The sequence below is a fragment of the Tympanuchus pallidicinctus genome, unplaced genomic scaffold, assembly GCF_026119805.1.
Source record: "Tympanuchus pallidicinctus isolate F22 unplaced genomic scaffold, pur_lepc_1.0 scaffold10, whole genome shotgun sequence".
NCBI classification, from domain to species: Eukaryota; Metazoa; Chordata; class Aves; order Galliformes; family Phasianidae; genus Tympanuchus; species Tympanuchus pallidicinctus.
In genome coordinates, this window is record NW_026294619.1 from 21,663,026 (window position 1) to 21,689,397 (window position 26,372).

Sequence of the window (26,372 nt, forward strand, 5' to 3'; positions counted from 1 at the left end):
TTTTTTTTTACTTTTTTCCCTCCTCTTTTATAGTCTTGAAAGTCAAATAGGTTTGAATCAGGGGATTGGGATATTATTTTTTATCAAGTCAATGAATATAAAAATTATTCTCTAGAAAATTGGGAGCTATTATTCATTTTTATCTCCTCCCTTCTTCCTTGCAATGATATAAAAATGAAATCCAGAAATTCGAGTTACATCTGTGGATCATGTTTTTAATAATTTTAAGCTTCTGACAAGAAAATACAAATAATGCAATGTAGAAGTCTGTGACTGGATTTGTACTTTGATCATTGTTTTACACATAATATTTTCATTAACCACATCATCATAGCAAAATAAATGCGATCATAAACAGGCTTTCAGTATGTCATTCACCGGGCCAGTTGATAATTTTTGTGATTTACCTTGACTGTGTTCCTTTAAGCATGTACTTATTCCATTGATTATAGTGCCTAGAACAGCATATTTTCTCTATATTTTTAATTCATTTAACAAATTTTGAAATTGCCTATCTGTCAGTAATAGTTTCACCCCAGGTGAAGAAATGCTTTCAGTCATACTATATCAGTGGTGTTTAATATATAAAGCATATATAAATATACATATCTGTATAAAACCTTTCTTTTTCCTAAATCAATGTAAACAGAGCCCAGATGGCCGTATAGAAGTCAAAGGGCAGCATGGAAAATCGTCACTGCATATTAAAGATGTGAAGTTGTCAGATTCAGGGAGATATGACTGTGAAGCTGCAAGTAGAATTGGTGGGCACCAAAAGAGCATGTACCTTGATATTGAATGTAAGTTCCCATATTTTGTTTTCTCTTTAAAAATTGTTTTAAAAAACAAAAGTACATTCTTAATGGAAGATCAGTTTTTCCTTGATGTTTAAACTTGCATAATTTAAGAAAGTATGTACTTCTGTAGTCAGTGATAATGAATTCTGTGGAGGAATCTTTGCTTTTTTGAAGTTTATGTGAGTCTTTGTCAGGGATTTAAACGCAACAGGGTTTCATCTCATCTCATATTCTAATGGTTCTAGCTACTTAATTAATGCCAAATTTCAATTCTTTGGGCTAGGGGAGACTGCAGTGGGGGCAAAGTATTCAGTAAGGACTGATTTGAGCAACAGCTGAGGTTGGAGCTTAAACTTCTAAGATTAAATACTCTTTGGTCCTGTTTTTTTGTTTTGTTTTGTTTTGTTATTTAGCTCTCTTAATCCCCTGAAAGTATCCCTTTGTTACATCTTCTCACGGAGTTCAAGGTTTGTGACAATTTTACTCACACATGGTGCTTTGTGGACAGACCATTTCAGTCAAAACTTTCGAATTTTGTCTAGGAGGCAAATAAGATATACTTTTGCTTGGAGAAGAGTCTGATGTTTTAGAAGCCATCAGAGGGTGTTTATTTTCAAATACAGGAAAATACAGCGGAAAATTGTCTCTTGAAACACTTTTTCTCTTAAAACCTTTTATTCAAACTTCTGAAGCAAAACTTCTGTATCTATGATACAGAGATCAATAATGTTTGCATACTATTAAATGATTGATTTCTGGAAGGGTTCTGAAAGTTACTTCAGTACACTGTTGCATGTTCCATTATTTTTTAAATGTTTATTATAGGAAAGAAATCTGAAACATGAATTTTTCCACATTGGAATTGGATGTTAGGAATGCAAAGATTTGCCAGCTCAGATGTCGTAGAAGAAGTAACTGCAATTGCTTTAGCATAATCACTTTAAAAAAAAAAAAAAAAAAGATATTTGAAGAAATTTGAAATTTGCAAAACATTACTCTTTTAGAAGCATGTGAGTTTAAAATACTGACTCGGGACTTTGTGGTGCACAACTAATTATTTATATTTTATGTATTCAAGGGAAAAATTCTTTATTAGATAAAAATGAAAGTTCATTGAAGCTCCTTTAAAATTTCTGTACAGTTCTAGATCATATCTTAGCCTATAGGTAAAATGACATAAAATATATTGTTTGATTAAGTTTATATAGCCGTTATGACTTAAAATTCAATACTGTTGTGGTTTTGTGTTTTTTTGTGTTTTTTTTTTTTTTTTTTTAATTTACAAGGGAGTTATAGAATGTGTCCTATTTTATGAAACATAGGCAAGAGAAAATGAAGAATTCATTAGAAGCACAGAATTCATACCAGAGATCACAACAAAATTTCTGTGTTTATACATTTTATGTCATTTTAACATCTTTCAGGGTGAAAAGATAATCTATTAATTTAAATATTCCAATATGTCCCAATTGAATTAATGTGAGTAGTATGGCACACTTAATTTGCAGTATGTATAGAAGCAATCTATGTGTGAAGATGGATTAGCATATTGTTTTGATTCTGAGTTTATGCATTAGTACAAACAGTTTTTTGACACAAAACATTGCAGTTTAGAAATGTGATAAAAACATTTTTTATATTATTCTATCATCAGAGAGATCACACATTGTGATGATTATTTTTATATGTAAGAAAGATTTTTATTTAATGTAAAATGAAATTTGTAAAACTGGAATCTCCAGTTTTGAAAACTTGTACCGATATGAAGTTTGAGCCAAATAATGTGGTTGATTTTTTTTTTTTCTAGCACAGGTGTTCTTTGAATACCAAAAATAGAAACATTTTCATACCAATGAGTGTCCAGTAATTTTATAATGCAGTGCTAGTATGTTTGAGTGATACAATGTAAGTCTGTCTCTGTTGACATTCTGACTAACCCCTTAGAGCAGTTTTAAATTTGTATTGAAAGTAACTTTGCATCAGTGTGTGAAACTGCAACTGTGGGTTGCTTGTCTCACCTAGGCAAAAAAAAAAACGTCTAATGGCAAAGACTTCTGCCCTTTAAAATAGTGTCCTCAGAGGACAGGGTCTTCATTCAGGCCTCATCCTCCATCAGTCTCGTTTCTGTCATAACCTTCTGTGATAAAACAGTCTTATCAAGTGATCTGTCAGAAGATGATTCTTATCACTCTTTCCCCATAGCATTTTGTTGCCAAAAATAGCAGAGTGCTTTTCTCCAAGTGCTTTTTTTCCCCCCCTTTTATGTGTGTGTGTTTTGTTTCATAGTAAGTGCCATAGTTACCTTTCATTCACCATTTCCTTTTATAATTAGCAAGTAAGAAACTTTCACCTAAAGTTACATGTTCAAAAACTAAATAACTGATTGGTCTTCACAGCAAAAATGGGAAAAGGGGAATTTTTTGAGATTTAGTGAAGTTGGTATTGAATAAATGATTTGACCTTCTTTCTATTGATCTTTTTTTCAGTATATTGTTTATATGAACATTGCTATCAGGGTTGCTTTTTTTTTTTTTTTTAAATATTCATTTACGAAATTACAAATATGAAAAATCATGTAATTTCTATGAATTGATTTTGATTTTCTTCTCTTCAGACTTAGTTTTGAGATGAATCTTTTTTCAGGTTCACTTTTTGCATAATCACTAGTAGACCATTCTATCAGAATTTTTATTATTTTAATAACATTCTTGTATAAATTTCAGTATTTTACAATTAAAACATAAATAAAGAACCGAGACCTATTTGTACATATTCTTCCATAGCTACTAGACATGAAAAAATGATGCTCCTAATGCTACTCCGTAATATCAGTAGTCTTCTTTATATGTGTGTAAAGCATTTGGTAGTTTTTGTGGTCAGGAGGGAAGGCATGTTCTTGGCACATTCTCAAATGACAGTGCAGTTAAACATCCCTAATGGCGACACAAAGTGCCCTGGTATCACTGTCTCATCCTTCACTTACTGTCCTCTATCAGAGACTTAAACTGACAGTGGGATTGCACAGAGTTTCTGTACTTTATCCTTGTTCTCTGTTGAGGTTGTTTTTGATGATAAGAGCAGTTCTCCAGGACAGAAGGAGATTATCAGGTTTGATACCATCTGGGTGCAGTTAACCCTGCCTTTTATCTGAAGTAAATGCTAGACAGCCATAAATTGTTTGGAGCCCAGAGGCACTTCAGTGATTTCTCCCTACAAAGTCGTCTTTGTGTTCAGTTCTGTTTGTTTTTCTTTATATTTAATATGTAAAAAAACCAAGTACATGAAAAATAAGGTATCATTCTTAATATGGTTCATTAATGAATATAATCAACTGCAATTGTTTATTATACATATGAAGCTGAGTATTGGCTGTTATTAACATTAATCATAATCACTACTGTCAATAATAATAATAATTGAATCAACTAATTTTTAAAAAATTAGATGTAGCAGAAAGTACTCTAAAGGTGGGGTTTTAAAAGGACTGAAGGAAATAAAATGTATAAATTCCAGTGAATTACAAAGTGATTTGTACATACAAATCAGGTGCCTTTCCATGTTTCAGTTTTAGTACAAATGTTTGCATTTCTATATGGTACTGTTGTGGTTTTAGCTGAGATATGTTTGTTCTGAAAATATATACTAGGGATATAAGGGAATCTTAAAAATCACAATATAGATTGATTAAAAAAAGAAAATTTCTGATGAGAGTGCGCATTATTTCTTGGGTGTTTTTCTACAAATTATTCACTGCAGTGATTAGCATTAGAGAATGAAAATGCATAATTTTGATGTATTAGATACGATGGGTAATCTGTCTTCAGGTATTATTCTCAGTAAGCATGCATTACTAATTTGGAAAGGATTTAAACAATCCAGTAATGATTAACAGACTACTACTCCTACAAGCAGTTCTCTGCTTGCCCTTAAAGTTATCTCTTCATCATGTTTCAACTGTCATTAACACAATGAGAAATATTCAAACCACTTAATTGTTTACATCTAGGAGCAGGCATGCGCACGCTACAGTAATACACTTGTATATCCAGTCACTCTATATTACCAAAGGGAATTGCAAGTTCCTTTGGAGAATACATCCCTTACCAGCAAAAACTTTCTAAGTCATGTTGTTCATAAAAGGCTGTCTTTTCTACCTACTGCCTAGGAAGCATCCTAACATAGTTTTTCATAGCTGCAATTACAGGTTTTCACAGGTTTCAGTTCCATTTGAAATTCTCCATTCTGCAGTTACTAAATATGCTGTAAGGTCCAACCTCATGGTAAGTTAGTGTTGTGGGTAATAGACTATCAATCACAAACATATTACGTTTGGTAATACGGTACATTTTTATATGAGAGCAGCCACATGAGTGGTTAAAAAATATGATTTCTTAGAAAACAATTTATGGAAAACATTTAAGTAATTAATGATTTCACCCATAAAAGAGAAGATTTGCTTACCACTGTTCTTTTTGTCCAAAGCTGAATTTTGTAGTTTTATTCCTTATTACATATCAACATTTTTTCAGTTACACACACAAAAAAAAATTGTGTAACAGTGCAGAATATTATTGATCAGTAAATTAACTTTTGCAGTATTTATTATTTTACTGCTTATCGAAAAGTCTTTTTTTTTTTTTTTCTTCCACCTCAATTTGAAATCAACCTCTTTACTGTTAAATTAATCAACTTTTGCTTTCTGAATAGGTTTACCTTTTAGGCCTTCATTATGTTAGTGAGCTGTTTTGCACTGCAGTTATTTCAGATGCTTTGGATTCTTGCTATTTAATTTATACCTTTGCAAAAACACATTTTTTGGAAAAAAAAAAAATAAAAAAAATTACTTAAAAGCAGACTGAATAAGTTGAGCCACAAATTCTACCTTACAAAGAAGGAAGGCTTTGAATTAGTGAAAATATTACTGTGGGTAGTACATCACAATAACTGTAGTCTATTTGATTCCAAATAGAATTCCAGGTATGTACTGATACTATGAATTCTACAAATATGATCAGTGTATGTACAGTTTTACTACCCATGTAGTCACCAAATGTTTGAAGTTGGATGGGATTGCCTTTTGTCCTGTCACTGGCACCACTGAAAAGAACCTGATTCCATCTACTTAGTCTGTCCCTTTGGATATTTGTGTGCATTGATGAGATCTCCACTGAGTCTTCTTCAGACTCAGCAGTCCCAGCTCTTGGGGACTCCATTACCACATATGAATGATTATGGTCTAGTTTGCCCCATCTTGTTATCACTACCTGAGAACAATGCTGGTAAATATATTTGACCTAAGAAAAAGTAAATATTACCAAAGTGAACAAGAAAGTGAAACAAAATGCTGACATATTCTGGAAGATTTTCCATCTTCTGTAAGATCTCTGTGGTTTTAGTTATATTTCTTCTTTTTAAATTTACAGCTCAAATGAGAAAAGAAAGATGGTTCAGATCACTTGTTAGCATCATGAAATATATACTGTTATTTTAGCATAAGTTTAGGGCTCAGGAGTGACACTGGTTAAGACTTAACTTTTCCTTGTCTACCTTTTGTTCATACATCATAGAAGTAAATTTGGTTTGCTGATTCAGTAATTTAAAGGGAATCAAATAATTAAATGAGCAAAAATGAGGATTGTTGCATAAAGTCACTTGGCAAAAAACGTTTTACCAAGACTGCCTGTACTGGGCGTGGATGAATGCAGCTTTGTTTTCTCTTTCTCATTCTGCCACAATAAATGTAAGATGATAATTTATTCATCTATACAATAAATCAACCTATTACTTAAAGTAGTAATTTCCATTTTGAAAGATTTTTGGCTTACGTATGCCTACAACTTGTTAAAATACTACGTTCACCTCAAGAATATCTCTAATATTTTTTCCAAATGCAGCTCTGTATTACCTGGTCTTGCTGACATTACAATGTGCTTGATGTTATTTTAAGTAGATTTTTAATACCTTGTTGGCTTGAATAAAATATTTTGAATTTTATTCTGTTTCTTTTCAGATTTAGTAGTTTCATTCATGTTTGCATAAACATCTTTACTTGCCATCATTATTTTTCATGTATTCAACTATATAAGTAAAGATTTAAAATATATATGTTTTTTAAATATTTCCTTCATCCTCATTTTGCTTCACGAGTTTTTGTTGTAGGGCTAAAAATGTTAAATAAGTGATAGTAAGCACTGAAATTTTAAACTGTAGTTTTCATAATTTGAAAATTTAATAGAATTTTACAAGTCATTTTTTCCTAGATAAAGTCTTTCTTTTTTTGTGCTCAGAGGATCTTGAAGTGATTGAAACATCTACAAATGTATCACCTACCTGGTATGGATCTCACGCACCACAGAACTTACCCCTGACCTGCTTTTTCTTCACATACTGGGAGCATAGGGCTAAAGTAGGGAGGGAAAACAGGTGAGTTTGAGAAATCTCTACTGAAGGTCTATGGGTTTATAGGTATAGGCTTAGGGAAATCAACCTGTTGGAAGTTGAGTTGAATTTACAAGGTAGTTTCAGCAGTGCTATTATTATTTTTAAGCCGTTTCTAAAAATTGCATGGTGATTATTGTTCTTTTCTGGACAATAATGACTGTAAAGTGAAGTGAAGGCTGAATTCCTGTACCACATAGAAACAACTATTATGGTTTTGGGAGTATGGGATGGACAGGGAGAGCAAGAGAGTGGAGAGGAAAGGGAATAGAGGAAAGAGATCAACAAGAGTCATATTGTGGAGCTAAGGATGACAGGGAAGTACGGAAGGTAAAGGTTGTTGAATAAGAAATATGTAAATATCAGAAATACGTACAACTCACAAGATCACAGATTTTCAGACATTAGTAAATCAGGAAGCTAAGAGTTCAGATTAAACTTAGTGAAACTAGACCAGCTGAAGATATCAAAGTGCTACCTTGAAAACTGTATCCCAGCAGTAGCATAAATATTTTAGGCAATTTTAGGTGATTTTAAACAGGTTTATCCATTCACAACATATTTTTCTATGAAAGTGGTTTCTTTCTTTCTTTCTTTCTTTTTTTTTAAGTGATGAACCGAATACTTTTTCAACATGCCAAGTGAAATTCACCAAAAAATGCATTTAGATTTTTTGTGTCTGTCAGCACAATGCACCAGAACTATGCAAACATTCATTGCTCATAATTTGTTAACGTCTGATGGTACTGTCATAAAAAACACATATTGCATCTAGCAGAAAGATACCTTATCTTCATTACAAATGATTTTGTATCTATTTTTATGGAGATGAAGAAATCAGTGTGATGTTTGGGTTTAAAAATATAATGTTGTAGTCAAGGTAATCAGGGACTAGAACTTGGTTGCCCTTACTAAAGCACTTACTCCTACTGCTTTATAAACTGTATTATTAGTAGATAGTCTATCTTACTATTGACTACTATGTGTTTTATTGTATGCATCTGAAGAAGAACCAAAAAGGGAAGGGGAAGGAAATCATTACTGTGGTCAAGGAAAGTACTAGATTTGTTAAAATATCGAGTTCTTGATGATGGGAAATATATGCCAGTGTTAATAGAATAAGAGAGAGATTTCCAAAAATGTAATACAGGAAATATCCGGCATCTTAGACCTGACAATCCATTACGTATTTTCACTGTGGGATTTTGTAAGATTAATTATTTGAGGAACAAATACCAAAAAGTTCGATAGCATATGCTTTTAAATGAAGTACAAATCTGATTCTGCTCACTACTTTGCTATTATGGCTGTCTGGACACATGCACTGAATCAGTAATCTGCCATATCCAATTTTTTTTTTCAACTCTGAACATACACCAGAACTGGATCTTTGAAGTTGTTAATTGAATTATTTTCTCGATGAGACAGATGATTTATTGATTTGTCTTGAATCACTGTTCTCAGACATTATACCTAATACGAATGCCTACATGCCAGAAACAATTTTCAGCATTTGCTTCTCTTACGCAATCTTCATACATTGTTTATGAGTAACGACTCTTCCTAAATGTTTTGCTGTGCTGTCTGTTTCTTTCCCATTTAGGAAAATGAAAAGCTTGAGCATAGCTGGTGCTCATTCCCTAATGTTCTGTGCCATTCTGAAGTTAGAATTACGTACAGAATCCTACTCTAATAGAGGATTTTGTTTAATTTCATACCTATATGGCATAGTGTGTCTTCATTCTAAACATATTTTTAATTTGGATTACCTCATCTCTCCAAAATAATACTGCATGTTTTATCATTAAAGTTTATAACAATACTTACGAGCTTCATTTTTTGCCTGTGGCAACTGATAGGAAAAGTTGCTTTTGTATGTTTTGGCAGCATTTTTTATTTTTAGTGGAGTCATAAGGTTTAAGTGTAATAAATATCTGTGACTCAGTTTTTATTAAATTTGTGAACAATTTTTTTTTCAATGAAGTGCATTCAATCTCATAGTTTTGTATTTAGCCATTTAAAAGTCACGTGTGTTGTTTAAACTGGTGGTATTCAATGGACAAATGCTTAAGAAGAATGGTTAATTTATGAATAGCCCTGAACTGATTTGTTGTCCAGCACAAATTAGTCCTGAGTTACATATTTCTATTTTTTTTTGGTTGTTGTCTTACCTTTCTCGTGTATCTGCTTTTTATTTCTTATTATACAGTACATGCATTGCATTTAAATATCCTACATCACTGTATGTCATAGGATATTTATGTCTCTCCGTTATTTTAAAAGACTGAAGACATTAGATTTTAAGACATCAAATAGTCAATGTTATGTTTTCAAAACTCTGAAGTGTTTCTTTTTCTGTTCACTGCTTTATGCTAAACATATTATGTGCTTCCCTTTGAAATGCCAATTTTGTAACCATTTAAGCCTGCTATATTACAGTTAATGATGAAAATGTACAAGAAGAAAAAGGAAAATCTCTCTATAAAACAATTATCCCCTTCCATTTCAGCATTTTTATTTTATAAGAAATACTAGATTATCTTCTATACATACTTAAATAATGATTTCCAGACTTTCTTCTTCGTATGAAATACCATTCCAGTTATCTATTACTGACTAGTGAGTTTAAGATGATTTGTCTGAATAAAACCATTAATGTTTCTTTTCTCTTCACTGGATCTATTAACTACTGGGGAAATTACTGAAAAGCCTTTTTTTCCACAAAGCTTTTAAGAGGGACAATGAAAAGCTCATTTTGTTTAGCAGTGCTTTACATTTGGGAGTTGTTGATTTTGGTATATCTTTATTCGAAGGACTTCTAGCACTATTTGTAATTTTGAATGTTAAAACTGCTGTTAGTATGTATAGTCACATGTAAATAACAGCCCAAAACTTGTAAATTATTCTTTTAAAACATAAACAGATACTGTAAGCATCCAATAAATATCTATCTTGAGCAGATAGAGCAGAAACTTGTAAATTATTCTTTTAAAACATAAACAGATACTGTAAGCATCCAATAAATATCTATCTTGAGCAGATAGAGCAGTTTAAAATGAAAGTCCCTATTCTTCTAAATGTATGTACAGCAAGAGTGCAGTCCTTTTTTACGTGTAACACTTACATATGATATAAATTGGCCAAATGTATACTTAAACCCACAGTAAGCATCAAATCATGCAATTTTACCTAGGGAGGAAAGGTATTTGGGTTCCGACAGAGCATCCTTACATATTCCATGTTCTTGCCATTGTTCGTGGACAGAATGAATTTGTCATGAGAAATTATACATTATGGAGGATAAAGCTTATCTAAAATCTGTTGTGTGGTAACCAGATTTTGTGTCTCATGCACACTATGATGAGATTTCTATCCATACATTTGTCACGTTCAGTACAAAAGCTGTTTGCCAGGCACAAATCAGTTCACGTTTTCCTTCAAGTGACTTATGCTAAATTGTTTTCTAGAAGAAAAGTCAGGAGTTGGACTTTTGATATTCCAGCATTCCATACTTAAGCGTAAAATAGGCATATGCAAAGGTTTGGTGTTTTTTTTTTTTTTTTTAAGGGAGGTCCTATGTTTTAAAATGTCACATCCAGAACACTCTTTAGTACTCTGTTCTTTGCATGATGTTTAGATGCTGAAGTACGGTTTTTAAAGGTCTATGAGAATTAAAGGGCAGTAGAATTTCTTGTTATAACACTTGAAAAAAAGGACGATCTTCTGTGTCTTGTAAATAAAGCCATAGTAAGACATACTTTGTTTATTCAAAATATGTTGATTGTGCTGATCAGTGTAGCAGGTTTGATTTGTAATTGGAACTGGTCAGAGTTCTCTTGCAAAAGCCTGTAATATGCATGCACCAGCAGTATAGTACAAAAAGTTAGTATTGCAGAAAGGCAAACACATAAGGAAGTTGAAAACATGCAATACAGAAAGAAGTAGTTTTACGCCATTCCCAAAGATAAATTTTACAGTTCAATTAAATACGCTCTGTTCAGGTCTTTGTTAGACTTCTAGAAATTTTCTAGCCTAAAGTTAAAGTAATTGAGAAGTCTAAAACAGAGCTTCCTGAGACAACAGGAAGCATTTAAGATTTCTTTATTAAAACAGGTATATATGTAAATATTTCAAGTATTAAAAAGAGATGCCATGACACCCATTTTAATGGATAAATAACCTCAAGAATTGTGTTTGTTTCCCTCACTTTCAGTAATATAAAGAATACTTACGTAATACTCTTAAATATAATAAGTGGGATTAAAATGAAAAAGACACTTCAAAATATTCAGTAGACAAAAAAATACTGTTTTACCCAAGACAGAGGCAGAAGAGCAGGGAAAGAATCACTCCCTCCCTCTCATTTTCTGGAGGCCATCAGGGTCTTCAGGAAACTGTGTAGAGTGGAAAAGCCTTGTCACTGCAGGCACTGTGATCTCATAATTATAGTTAGTTCACAAACCAGACATTTTCTCTCTATCTGATACAGTGTTTAGCTACATGTTTAATATAGCCATGTACAGCCAGATTTGCAAGGAAGATGCACCATTTTTTTTATTTTCAGTAACTTTAGGTTTTGTTAAGGAACCGGTACGAATATTATCTTAAATAGAAAGCGTGCTGATGTGTACAGTATTTCACCTGAACTTGGTAGAATACATTGTAATATTTTAGGTATTCTTTTCGCTTTCATTTTTTTTTTCTTCTAGTTTTATTCACACTGCTAATCATCTTTAGAAGGATTTGATAAGGCATATGCTAATTCCAGTAGGAAATTGGTGAAGCTCCTAGGTATCTGTGAATGTTCATAGTGAATGTAATTTCTGCATGGCAAAAGTGGACACTATAAATTCAATCACCAAACAACTTATATAAGTTTCGTAATCCGATTACATTTGTCACAGAAGAGTCTTATTAAAGAGTTTCTCATCCTTGGGAAGAAATAATCTTTGTCATTTCTGAAACACGTCTTTCAAGGGACTGATGTTGCCTAATATTAAATATAACTGATAGGTCTTCTCTTTCCGAGAATTTCATCTGAAACAATTTCAGTAGAGGAGAAGCACATGAAAATTAGGTCCCTAGAAACTCAGGATTGTATACTGCTGTTATCATGGTTAGTAATAAATTGAAACAGAATTAAATTAAACTTTCTAAAATGTTAATGCTTCAATAGGTTTATATAGCTTGTTTTACTGAAACGGTTAACATATTTGTGTATTACTTTTTTTTTTTTTTTTTTTTTTTTTTACAGATGCCCCAACGTTTCTGTCAAATCAAACTGTGTATTTCTCTTGGGAAGGCAATCCCATCAATATAACATGTGAAGTACTGGCAAATCCATCTGCCTCAGTTCAGTGGAGAAAAGGAAAATTAGTTCTACCAGTAAAGAATTCAACACATCTGAAGACCTACAGTGCAGGAAGAAAGCTGATTCTAGAGGTAAGGCTTAAAATGGCAATCAGTTCAGTGAAATTAGCTAATTAATTTCTTCCTCAGTGTGGCATCATTGCAAGTATTATACTGTGTGTGTAAAGGTAAGATTTGCAATCTAATAAGTAAAGCTCTTCAAAACAAAACAAAACAAAAAAAAGGTGAACTGATTTATCTCCACATTTCTTGTGAACAGTTAGGAAATAAACCTAATTTACATAGCTTATATTTAGGATTCTGCTGGCATTGAATGCAATTTGCATTTATGACAAGTAAATAATGGCATAAGTATAAAATTAAACCATCAGGTTGAAATTTAAAAATTAAGTGACTGAATGGAAGATGCTTGGCATATAGAGAACTATGTATTTGGCTTCAGTCATGACTGTGAAGGAAGGTAAAGTGGTAAAAGACTGCATTTGATTTGGTGGTCACAGAGGCACTGGAAAACAAAGAACTATGTTACTTTCTTTTACGTTAAATGTACACTTAAGAAAATAAAACCCAAGAAAGGCAGAAGACAAAGAATGAACTTTAATTTTCCAGCTACTCTATTATCTTGAATAAACAATGAACTGCTGAACAGTAATGCATGGCAAGCTATGGTCCTTAAATATTTCATAGAAGAGTGTCTGTAACCATTATCTCCATTTGTAGTCTCACCTGTTACTGTGACTAGATATTCTCTCCTCACTGAATGTGAGAAGTGTTGAGGAAATTAGGTTTCTCGGTTGCCATAAAAAAATAGTTCAGAAGCTATAGAATTAATCCTATAGAGGGGGGATGTACATCAGATCCCAGGTGAGTGACGTATGGTGTACTAAAATAAAGTCTTTCTAAAGTCCAACCAATGAACTTCTTGAAATTAACTATATTATTTTGTTGTTGCTTTCAGAAAAAGCATTACTTGTAATAGAAATGCCTAATTTTCCATGAGAAGTTAAGTGATTGTCTCAAGGGAAATTGGGGCAGAGGAGAAAGACGGAATGTGCATCATTATGTAATACAATGTCAGAAGAACATAATGACACCAAATTTTAAAATAAATGACAAGCTGGCATGCATATATGTTGATAACTATTCATTTGTCTGATGAAAAATAGTCTTTGGTATCAAATTGTATTCTGCTTTATGGAGTCCTTACAGAAACTAACTGCAAGTTTTCAGATCTACATTGTGTTGTGGGAAGAAGAAAGCAAGGAAATATTCAGCCATTCTAATAACTGATTCTTTGATTTGCCTGTGATGGCATAGGTAGCTGAGTTTACTCGGGTTATCTGAGTCTTGGTAACCATGCATGGTATGTACTTACCTCATCGCATGTGGAGTACATCATATTAACATTAATCTCTTCTAATGACTTTTAAAAGTATTCTGGAAGCAGTCTGTTAGTTATTTTGATTTAACTGATAATGTCATCAGCGTAACCTTAGTAATTCTGGGGAAAAATAAAATGACAGGTGACAGGGCAAGGAGGAATGGCTTCAAGTTGCGCCAGGGTAAGTTTAGGTTGGATATTAGGAAAAACTTCCTTACAGAAAGGGTTGTTAAGCCCTGGAATAGGCTCCCCAGGGAGGTGGTTGAGTCATCATCCCTGGATGTGTTTAAAAACCATTTGGATGTGGTGCTCAGGAACACATTTTAGTGGTGGGTTGTTAGAGTTAGGGCAGTATGGTTACATTCTGGTAGGACTTGATGATCCTTAAGGTCTTTTCCAACCTGAGCAATTCTATGATTCTGTGATTCTATGACATTAACTGATGTAATTCAGGCATGAAGTTTTGGCTACCCGATAATTGTACAGAGAAAAGAGGCAGTTGGAAACTTCACATTTCCAAAGTCACAGCTTTCCATGAATCTCTACAGTTCCCTTAAAGAAAATTTTGGACTGTCACTGAAATCTGTTCATATATATAGATTTGCACTTAATCCACCCTTTGGTGCTATTTTGGCATATCAATACGGACTTATATGACATATCAAAAATATTATTGAACCTCCAGTTAACTACAAAGAAGTCAAGTTTACAAAGATTTTATGATACAGTTTGTCTTTCATTTTTCTTCTTTTACTCCTCCCTGGCAACTTATAGGTATGGAAACCCTTCCTTTTCCATCTTTTGCTCAGGGTTTTGCTAATTAAAAAAGAAGTTGAAATATCTCCCTTCAGGTGGGGAACTCTGGTAATTTTTACTAACAATTTGCACACAGGGTGTAAAAATGAAGATGCTACAACAACACAGTCCTTACTGTCCATCATATTGTTGTTAAGCATGTATGTAAATTAACAGTTGAATTACAAGTTCTCTGTTCTTCATAAGCCTTGAACAGACATTGTACATTTAAAAAGACATAGTCTTACCCTTGTTTGAAGTTGATCTTTAGAGCTCTTAACTTAAAGGAAATCTTTCAAGAGGCTTTACTTAACAGCACAAATTATTCTTTACATCCTATAGTTTTTTGAGTTCTTTTCCAGTTTTCTATCACCTGAACAGTTGGATGGGCTGCATTTCCAATAAGACCCTAACTTCCTGTGATATCCATTACCTTTTCTGTCTCACATCCATATTAACATGAGTTTATGATTGTCACATACTTGTATCTTCTTTTTTTCTTACTGAATGTCTAGTATGTTGTGAATCTTGTAAACAATAAGCAGTAAAATATTATCCTTGCAGTGTTTGTAGGAATCAGCAGATTTCAGACCTATCATTGCTTAGTTCAGTCCAATACAAGCAAATATTATCTATGTGAACAAACATGCAGTTTATTAGATGTTTTTCTTTTTTGTTCAGAAGTGAAATTATAAAACTGAATAATGTTTCCATTTTTCATTATTTAGTTTCCACATTTCTTTTTGAAAAGAAGGAGTTTTACTTGAAAAATGATTAATTTAGATCTGTATTTTGAGGAATATCCTAGATAGGGTAAGGTAAGAACACATCTCAATGTTGATTACACAGAACATGTTTGCATTTCTGATATTTTAAAAGAAATATACTTGATTAAAAAGTAATATTTACAAATTGTATTCATTTTAAAGATTGCTCCTACATCTGACAGTGATTTTGGACAGTATAATTGTACAGCTACAAACAGAATAGGAACAAGATATCAGGAGTACACACTCGGTCAAGCCGGTAAGTTATAACTGTTCATTTAAGTTCATTTAAACCTTTTTTCCATTCTCATCACAATACACTTCAAGACTTTTCTTTGTTTATTTTATTCCAATAGAATGCTTACAGTTAATTTTAATGCTCTAAAATTAGAGTTGCAGTACAATGTAAAATAAGCCAGATTCCTCAGAGTATGAATCTTCTTTAGACTGAATTTTAAGCCCCTCTGAAAATTTGAAAGAAATCTAGTAAAAACAAGGGCAGATTAGGAAAGACTTTTTCCTTTTTCTTGCCTGTATTTTCTTGAGAAATCAAGGATGTCAAAAAAGTTCAGGGAAGACTTATTGTCATTTGCAGTTCTAGTTATTTAAAAGCAGAATTTGACCTAGAATGATAGATTGGATTAATTTAAGCTCAAAAATATTCTAGAACCAGTTAGAGAGTTTCTGAATATTTTTAGGTCCATCTATCATTGTTCAGAGAAATACAAAAATATTACTGTATATTTGTGTTTTTTGCCAGAATTAGCTGTTAACTGAGAGTAAATGAGAGCTTCTTAGCTTTTCTTCCAGTGTTATTTTGTTGTGCTATGGACCAATGCTTGTTCAGCAAGCTTTGAGGTCTCCCAACATGTTGATCTACATTCTAGGTGATGCAAATTGTTACAGTTTCAATAATCTATGGAGTTACAGTGTAGTTTGTAATTGTAACAGAATTTCAACCAACACAAATGTTTTACATCCCTTGTGATGCAGTATCAATCATTTTCTACATGGATCTTTAAGGTCATACTACTCTGCTGACTGACAGTTACACTTGAAGGGTAGAGATATAGATAAGGATTAGAGCATTTCCAGCCTTTTTTTTTTTCTTTTCTTTTTTTTTAATTTTTTACAATCTTTATTGTTTCAGCTGTAACTTCTGGTTATATTTTTTTAAATAAGAAAATAAATTATTTAGACCCATTCTAGCAGGACCTTTTTGGGTGCATTGCTGAAATGTGCATGTCTAAATATAGGGAGTCTCTCTTATACTACCTAGTATTTTAATTTTTTTAATACTGCTCAATAGGGTAATTATCTTCTTTTCATTTCTTAGGAGTTATAAAAAGCAGTTGTTTATTAAATTTCTTAGATATAAGCAATCACATCTTTGAAATTTATTTCCATTATCTCTAAGGAAATAGTTACTAGCACATCATTTACCATGAATGCTACACTTCTTGTCTTTTGATGGTCAAAATGACTGAGCTTCCTCAAATAGGGAAATACATTTTTTCTTTTAAGAAACAGCAGATTTTGATGTGGCAAGATTTGTGTCATCCAGGAGATCTATTCCCCTTTTGAGAACATTTTTTTAGTTGCTCTATTGCAAATCTGATCATCCTTTGATAGCTACATATTACTAATGAAAATATACTACCACTTCCTTTTGCATGTAAATATCCTTTGTCTCAACTAAAGTCTAATTTTGTACAGTAAATTATTTATATTCTGCCTTACAAAACTCTCTCCCATTTAAGGACAGTCACATTCTAACTCATACTCAAAGTCTTTTTTGCATATGTGTACAAGAAAAGAATTTCCAGAAGAGAACAGGCTGTAGAGTCTTCGTTTATGATCGTTTAGCTATTTTGTCCCATTTATTTCAGTAGACCTATTTGAAAACTGGAGTTTCTATAAAAAAGGCTAAAGTTAGGACTGTAACAGTTCATCAGTACTACACATGGCTTTAAATGTATAAAATGAATTATTCCTGTAATGTTCAAAAGTGAAGTAGTAAGAGAAAAGCTCTAACTATGATTGATTCTGTCATAATTTAAGAAGTAGGCTCAGCCCTCTGAAAACTCAGGGCATGATTTTGTAAATATTAATGACTGACATAGGATTTGCAGAGCTGCATTAAATTCATCAAACTAGAAAACTGCACCTAACCCCCTAACTTCAGTCAGATTACATCTATTTCTCTTCAACCTTGTTTTCTCTTTGAGTCAACACATGCATCTCTTGATTGAGCACCAGCATTTCCTCTATCTATCCTGGTGCACTAAGTGCTACATTGGCCTCTGGAGTATCATCTCTAAGGTTTGATACATGCAGGGATTCACTGGAAGAGAAAAGCAGTAAAAGGGCCATATGAAATCTGCGTAGGGTAGTTTCTCAGTTCTTCTGAGAAACAGAAAGTATGCCAATGGAACTTTCTTAAAGCCGTGAACAAAGTTGTTGGGAAATGTTAGGAAAATTCCCTCTGATGTCTTAGCTCCTGGGACAAAAGAAAATGATAAAATGATGCAGTTGTGCCAATGGGAACAAAGGCAGTCAGATTCTACTATTGCTTTGCATGGGCTTTTTTTCATAAAGATGTGTATACATACAATAGCATCTCTGTAAATATTTTTTAAGTATTAAATGATTCCTAGATTTGCAAAACAGTAACAGTAACAGTGATACTACGTGATGATTTTAGCTATGCATTTATTTCCTGCTTTTATAAATAACTGATCTTAATACAAAACAATTTTCATCATTAATTGAAAAGTAACATGTTATTTTGATTGTGCATTTTATTTCAGCTAAGTCTCACAGGAGAGCCCCTGGAAATGCAAATGAGAGCAAATAACTGTTATTTTCAAATAGTTCTAGTTTTCAAACAGCTTACTATTCTCTATTTCTACAGCAATTTGTTTAAGACTTTTCAGTCACTTCTACAGAAGATTTATCAGCTCTTTAGAAAATTATTTATTGAAGTTATTAACAGAGGTAAATTAATACATATTTAATGAAACTAAGAGATAAAGAACTATGGGAAGTTACTGTGTTAAGCATTAGCTCTATATGGACATTCATTTCATATCAAATGAAATAGAAAATAGAATAAACTCATATTTTGTAGAAATTATTGTGAACACCTACCCTTAATATATCCTTTTGGTGTAACATTTGTATCACGTTTGAGGGTTTCAGGACTCCAGTGTTCTAGGTACTACTTACAGTAGCGTAATTTTCTTCCTAATTTTCCTACATCTACTGTTTTACTCCAGTAAATTAGGAAATCTTAATGACTGATATTTCACATGTTAAAAAGCCTATAAAATATTCATGCGTTTAAATACAGCCTGGATTTCCATTGGCTTTGATTATAAGTGCTAATGCTAACGTGTAATGTACTTTTATAGTGGATCTGTCAGGGAAAAATAATTACTATTTCTAGGTGGGAAATGTTACTAAGCAAAGTATCCTGCTACAGTAAATTTTACAAATAATGATCATTTTACAAAATTGCTTTCTCTTAAAATCCTTCTGGAATGACTTGTTGAATGTTTTGTTCCATTTTTCTGCTTTGTTTGGTTTTCAGCAGATTCAAACTGCTTTTTCTCGTTATTGTTATTTAATTAAATGCTGGCTGAAAAGCAATCATATGGCACAATACTGTTATTTTTATTTCTTTTCAATTGAACATATTCAGGGCTTCACAGTGAAAGGTTCTGACCATTACTTGTAAAGTGCTGAGAATCTTCAGTGCTTATTGAAGTCCTATTTAGGTATGTTCAAGCACCTGAGTGGTGGGGATCAACTCCAAAAGAGTGACATACTCTTTCTTATTGCTTAAGCATTAAAATCTCTTTCTTAGTAAGTATAAAATACAAAAAGCGCCACAGTCTTTTTCATTTATTGCCACTGCAAATGAATTACCTCACATCACATCCACAACTTTTATTTTAGAAATCTGCTTATACTCTGTTTTTTCTCCATGACAGGCTTAGTCTATGACAAGCCAGGTGAGCTTGACAGATTGTCCCAATGGCTTTCAAAGCCTGAGGTGAGCACAGATATTCCTAGATTTACCCAGATATAGTTTAGTCATAGTTAATGTGAATTGTCAGTGTTTAGGGAGATGGTATAAGAAGTAAAGCATATTTCATTTCTGTCATGATTTCAGTATTGTTATTTCAAATGCATGGGAAAGATAGTAATTGAACTTCACAGAAGTCCTTTAACTTGTTTGTTGTTTTTTTTTTTAGTCACTTCCTGTTCAAGATATGATAAGGTTGACCCATAAGTGACAAAAACTACAGCATCAAATTTAAAAGTTTACTTATCTGAATTTTTGATGCTGGCACTTTCGGTCTGGTTAATGGATGTTGCTCCTTGTTTCTCCATATATTCCTGTTTTCTCACAGGCATAATAAAATCAAAGAAGTAGAACTTTATTTTCCCTGGAAAATTACGTAACAAAAAAGCTATTCTGTGCCAGAACAGTGCTTTTAGATCTTACTGACATTTTTTTTAGGATTGCTGTTTTTTTGTTTTGGTTTGGTTTTTTTGTTTGTTTTTCTTTGGTTGTTATTTGTTTGGTTTTTGCATAAATTGTACCTTGCTGCTGCCTAAAGTCCATTTATTTTCATAAAATATAGACAGATCGCAAATGCAGATCTCAGTCCTATAACTTGCCATGCACGTCTTCTGTAGTAGCATCAATTAAGGTATTTTACTAGAAAAAGCACCATAATATTTTCAGTAAGCATGGAGTGAAACTGTTAATAAACAATGTGGTGGGTGGGTTTTTCTAGTTTTTGCTTTGTGTGCATGTATTTTATTTTTATTTACTGTTTATGTATTTATTTGCTAGCTGTGGTCCAGTTTTCTAATCCATTCCTTATTTTCAAGAACCCTCAGCGATTTGATTAAATAAATCTGTTGTAGCTGTCACCAGTGAAAGGCATCAAGGCAGTACTCCTCATCTCTTTCCCTGCAGTGGTCCTGATACATTCAGTATTTAGACATAATTACTTTCTCCGAGTTATACAACTGTAAGCTGCAGAACTGTATGTAGTAGGAACATGTTGACAGGAGATAAGGAGAAAAGAACTAACTGGAAGATAATTCCTGACCTCACAATGTACTTCTACAACCTACTCCCACGCCATTACTTCCTTCTTCCATTTTTACTGCTAAACTCCCAGATGGAAAATTATTTTCTTCCACAGAACTATCAAAGAAATAGCTTGAAAAAAATCTTTGGTGATAAAGATTTGGTCATTCCTTAAATGTGTTGGATAAACCATAACAGACTTGAAATAGTATTTGCATGGCTGTGGAGATAAATACATACTTATAATTGTATGTGTATTTTTTTTATTTTTTTACTTGGAACTAAACCAAGTCTACTTAATTTAGGCCAATGGATCACAAAGTTCATTTGTGCTAACGTGCTTTATGTGCTGAATACAAAACGTATTAAGTGCAACTTTACACGTAATGCTATGGGGTCTTTTTGTTTTATTTTTTTGATTAATACTTTAATATCATACATGAGCATATTTTTTCAGCAGTATATTTTCTACTAGAGCTTATATAGAGCTTATAACAGAGTATGAAAAACTAATCACTGCCTAGCTAAACTCTTAAAAGTTTTGTTGGTTAGTTTGGCTTTAAAGGGAAAAAGAACAGCAAGCACCCACGTGTTCTGCCCTTCCACATGCAGACTAAATCATATACAAGCAGTCTTGCAGATTATTCTTTATTTGTGCTAATCATTGAGACAGAGCCCCACAATTGTAAAACAATATCATAGCAATGCTCCAAATAATTTCAACTGATGTGACATACAGTTCAAATGCTGAAGTGTAGATCAGGACCAGAGGGCTGTTTACTTTGCATGATGAAATTTATGCTCAGTATAGAACTACCAAATTGGATTCAGTTCATCATGCTGCTGATGATCTTTGGGAAAAAGCTGCAATTGTACATAGTCTGAAAGAGACAGTGGGTATTTCATTCTGCCCCAACAGAGTTGCTATTACTTGTTCGCTATTTTGGCTAGGAATTTGTCTCCTTTTCTGTTTTCTTCTAGTGATTCTTTACTGAAAATAAGATGCTGATACAGTTCAACTTTGAAAATCACATGAATATTACCTACACATATGTGGGTAGCCTGAATCATGAATGCATATCTGAAATAGTATTGTGGATGCATTACACAATGAGTTCGAAACATACTGCATTATACTAATTATGCCAAATATTTTATTAGATTTTCTCTGGAGCTTCAGTTATTGCCTATTTCGAAATGCAGCCATATCTTCATATGGCATAAATCATACATGAATCTGCATTGGAAAACATGAAGTTTCTTTAAGGATGTCTGCTTCCCAATGCCATGCTTCGGACGTTTAATCATATTCAGACATATATACAGGGAAAAGAGATTTCCTTAACATGTTGAAATTCAAGCAGAGTGGATATACGAATAAAGTATGTTTGATTCACATCATTGACTGAAAAATTGTTTTGATCTAAACTGAAATACCAGTGAATTGACTCATAGAAAGATCGTACAGAAATTAACATGAAACTAATCTCAGTGAAATTAAATATTCACTCAACCTTATAAAAAATAATTTGTTTCTATTTTCAATTCTTTTAACAACAGAAAAGGAAACAAAAATTTTTAGGAACTATTTGTAACAGTATTGGTATCCATAGCAGCTTCTAGCTCATAATTAAATGTTAAGGCCGTTCATCTTCTTTACTGGAGAGCCATATTCATCTTCCCGTATGGTTGGTATCTGTATGTCTCATACAGTACTGTGTCGCTTCATTTTGCTATCCTGGGCTGCTTAACTCAGATACTAATGCTGGCTTTTTGCTGCTTCTGTCAGAACAGGACAAGAGGAGTGTGTCCACGGGATGGTTCTTAAGTTAAGTGTGCTAGCAGGAACAAAACTTAGTGTTCTTAGCTGAAGGACAATCTGGAGGAGAGAAGTCACAATCTAGTATTAATTCTTGTCCTCTGAATTTGAGATCAGTGCTTATTTAAGCAAGCAACTCATACAGCTCATTCTTCTGTATGAAAAAAAAACATGGTTTTAGAACATGCTTTCCTTTTCTTGAAAAACAAACTTTTGATCAATTTTGGTTTAAATTGTGGATGTCTTGATTATCTAAGCAAAGCATCCTATTAGAAAAGATTCAAAACCCAGTTAACTGTTCTCCTAGACGCACAGAATACTGTGTTACATTCTGCCATGCCCTGTCTGACTGTGCATATTGAATTCCTTTATGCACAATAATACAACTTCCATAAGAAAAGTGGACTTTTCCTGCAACATCCTATATCTGGGTGGTAGGAAAGTTTCCTGGAATACCGAAATGTCTGGGGGTTTGAATCCCTCAAGATGACATTTGTATTCTGCCCAAATTTTAAATTTCGTGGAGGTATTTAGTTGTGTCCACATAAATAAAACTATGTTGTTTTTAACCCAACAAACACCAAGCACTGGAAGTTTCAGACCTATTTTTAGAAATGTTAATTGTAGGAATGCTAAGAGGTACGATTCAGGTACTCAGCTCTGCAAGCATTACAGAATTTTTCTGGGAAAAAATAGGTACCTGACTGTTAAAATTTTGGATAAATTCACCCCTATATAGTGTCTTTGCCAAGCGTCCTTTTCATGAGAATTCATGGATGAATGTCTTCTAAGGCCCGTTCTTGAGTATTTTATAACAATTTCTGGCTCATTTTCATTTAGGTACCAGTACTGACTGAATTTCAGATTGATTCTTTTTACTCCCAACTGCCTAACAGCCCTTGAATAAAGACTGTATTTTATGTAAGTGGTTGAATACCCAGTGACTTAATGATGAGCTTTGACTCAAGCCCTTGCTTGTCTTTAAAACAAATTTTCCATACCAGAGATACAAAGAGAGTGCCACATCTGTAATTAGATATGCAAGTAATTGTGAAATGTATCAGAAGTGAATATGCAAGTGTTTCAAATTCTTGATACTATGTCTACAAAACTGAAATTCATCCTATCCCATTTTCAATAGTTTTTTTTTTGTGTGTGTGTTTGTTTGTTTGTTTGTTTGTAATTGTAATGCTTTAAAACCTAGAACAGTTCTGTAAGTTAGTTTTTTGTCTTCTGTGTAGTTAGTTTAGACATACATTAACAGTGAAATAATGCCTACATTTTTGAAGATGTACTGACCGTGAGGTTGATTTTTCACCTTTATTTCATATTTAGTGTTTCAAAGCTACAGACTACTACTATATTTCTCTAGGGTTTTTTTTCTATTTTAAGAGCTATGCACTTACTTCAGACTTCAGAGAAAATGTGTTTCTTGCTTGCTATTATGAAAATTGTTTCTTAAACTGAAAAGAGAAACCTTCCTCTAATATTCCTTGCTAGTTGCTTAGAATTCAATCTATCAAATATGAGAAAAAGAAAAACTTATGTTTTCAGCTGTACTTCAGTTTCAGAAAAATGGCCAAATGATTTCTGCAGTTTCTTGTCATAATCTCGTTTTGAAAAATTCAGACTCTGAACGATCTGTTTAGCTGCAATTGTCCCGATTGTTAAATTTTTTGTTAAATTGTTTTTCTCCTTCACATAATCATTTATCAAACTCATCAATCAACATTTTCATTTGCCTACAACAAAGTTAACTATCAAAAAAATTATACTATAAAAGGTACCCAAAAATGGAAAATAATTTTGCATATCCTTACCATACAAGAAAATAAATGTATCTGTCTTACAGCTTAAATTGTTTATCTGAAGTGAACATCATTTCATCATATTCAGTAAGTTTTTTCTCCCTTCAAGATGCTAAGCAAACGTCTTGGGGTAGATTATCAACTGTTAATTTAGATCTGTCTAGTTGCTGCTGATCATTAAATTGATGTTTGCATTTTTCTAGATGTGCCATCAAATCCTTATGGAGTACGAGTTTTAGAGTTGTCACAAACCACTGCCAAGGTTTCATTCACTAAGCCAGATTCACATGGAGGTGTGCCCATTCACCACTACCAAGTGGATGTAAAAGAGGTAGCCTCAGAAACCTGGAAGATTGTTCGCTCCCATGGAGTTCAAAGTAAGTTTACGAAAAACAAACGGAAATATTTTAACTGATAGAATATCAAGGGAAGAGAATCAAATGTGTGTTAATTGATTCTGTGCTTCTCCATTAGTTCTTGCTGTATCTCCACTTAATGTGGGGTAGTCAGACCTTTTTGCACCAATTAGAAATCTTGCTCTTATCAATTGTTAAGTTTTAGTTTTACGTGAGTTACATGAACAAATTTATTTTTTCACTATTTTCGAGTAGAGACAAAGAATATTTGTGAAGCTGTAAATTTCAAAAACAGTAGAAATCACAGAGGAGTTAGTTAGAGAATGCATATTACATGCATAATTAAATTAAAATGTTGAGTAAGCTATTATGTGATGTTTTATCTGATTTTATTTTATTTTAATTACTGATTTTGAGCTACTTAGTAACCTTTGTTCATACCTGTCAGTATTCGTTATATCTGTTTCTAAAGCATATCTATAAGGTATTGTTCAATTAGTGATGCAAAAATGTATTTGCTAGATACTACGTTTATTACTGTTATACTGGTGCTAAAATACTAAAAGTCAGTCCAGTTCACTACTGGGTCTGTGCCTTCTTTACACACCTCTAAATGCAGAAAAAAATGTAAACATACAAGAGTTCTTTAAGTACATGCATTTGCAGGGTATTTTGACAGAGTAACATTAACAGGGTCTTAATAGAACAGAAATGCCTTCCATCCATAATTTACACTTTGGCATTTTCAGCAGATAGTGCAAGTCAAAATAGTCCCAACAGTCTTCTGATCCATACAGCAGGAGGTAAATTGTTTTGGAGCTATCACCACATTGAGGGGATCGTAAATGTAGTAAATGATCTAATGTGTCATCACATCAGCCACGCACATCCAATAAAAAAAATAGAATTGTTTCAAAGAAACATACATGTAATCAACAAATATTCAAAACAACAGGACTTTTTATCTTTTCTTAACGATATTTGGTAACTATAACAGTTTTACTGGCAGCATTCATTTTAGCTCATTATAATGTGCATTTTTTCAGTACTAGGAGACCAAATGGAGGACAGTAGGTTTCCTCTGATGGCAAGGCATACACATTAATTGATATTACTGTGCCTCTTTTAAGATTGTTTCAAAATGTTGAAAATTTGAAATGTTGAAATCAATCCAAGTCTTTTTTCTCTTAGCTGTTTTTTTCAATGAATTGACAGAAAGTTTCTCTGATGACAACTACAGTCTACCACATAATAAAACTTGTGGTGACCTGTGTAGTAGGCTGCAGTGTTCTGAAATGAAGACTAGCCAGTGCTACCATGCTTAATTTAAATGCAAAATCATAATGACAAAGTCTTTAGTGTTAATTTTGTACAACAGTATACTAACCTTAGTCCTCCTGCTTTCCTATTACTGATGTTAATGTGAGATTTGTAAAAAGATTAATTGATTATGTAGAAAAGATGTATAACTTCACAAACTTCTGTTACCAGAGTTAGCTTGTGCTGCTTTCTTCAAAAGTTCACAGCTTTTTGAAATATTCTATCAGCATTACATGTTCCTGCAGTTGTTGCCTACAGCTTATTTTGGAGTTTGCTGTATCACATAAGTTCATCTGCTTGGAATTACTTTAGTACAGTATCTGTACTAAAGTAACTGTACTGCATTGTACTGAAACTTACTTTACAAGTGGGAAGCAGTGTGAAGGATACAAATACCTTCAGTAGTTATGA

The 26,372-nt window shown here is 32.8% G+C and overlaps 1 protein-coding gene across 2 annotated transcripts in view; it reads left to right on the forward strand.

Annotated features, from left to right (window-relative positions):
* The window catches only part of NCAM2 (neural cell adhesion molecule 2), a 242,641-nt gene that overhangs the window by 166,366 nt on the left and 49,903 nt on the right, over window positions 1-26,372 (forward strand). For both annotated transcript variants that reach the window (XM_052666931.1, XM_052666932.1), the window contains exons 9-12: window positions 650-800; window positions 12,490-12,677; window positions 15,711-15,807; window positions 24,489-24,662. In XM_052666931.1, the coding sequence (XP_052522891.1) occupies window positions 650-800; window positions 12,490-12,677; window positions 15,711-15,807; window positions 24,489-24,662 (610 nt within the window). The remainder of the gene's footprint in view (window positions 1-649; window positions 801-12,489; window positions 12,678-15,710; window positions 15,808-24,488; window positions 24,663-26,372) is intronic.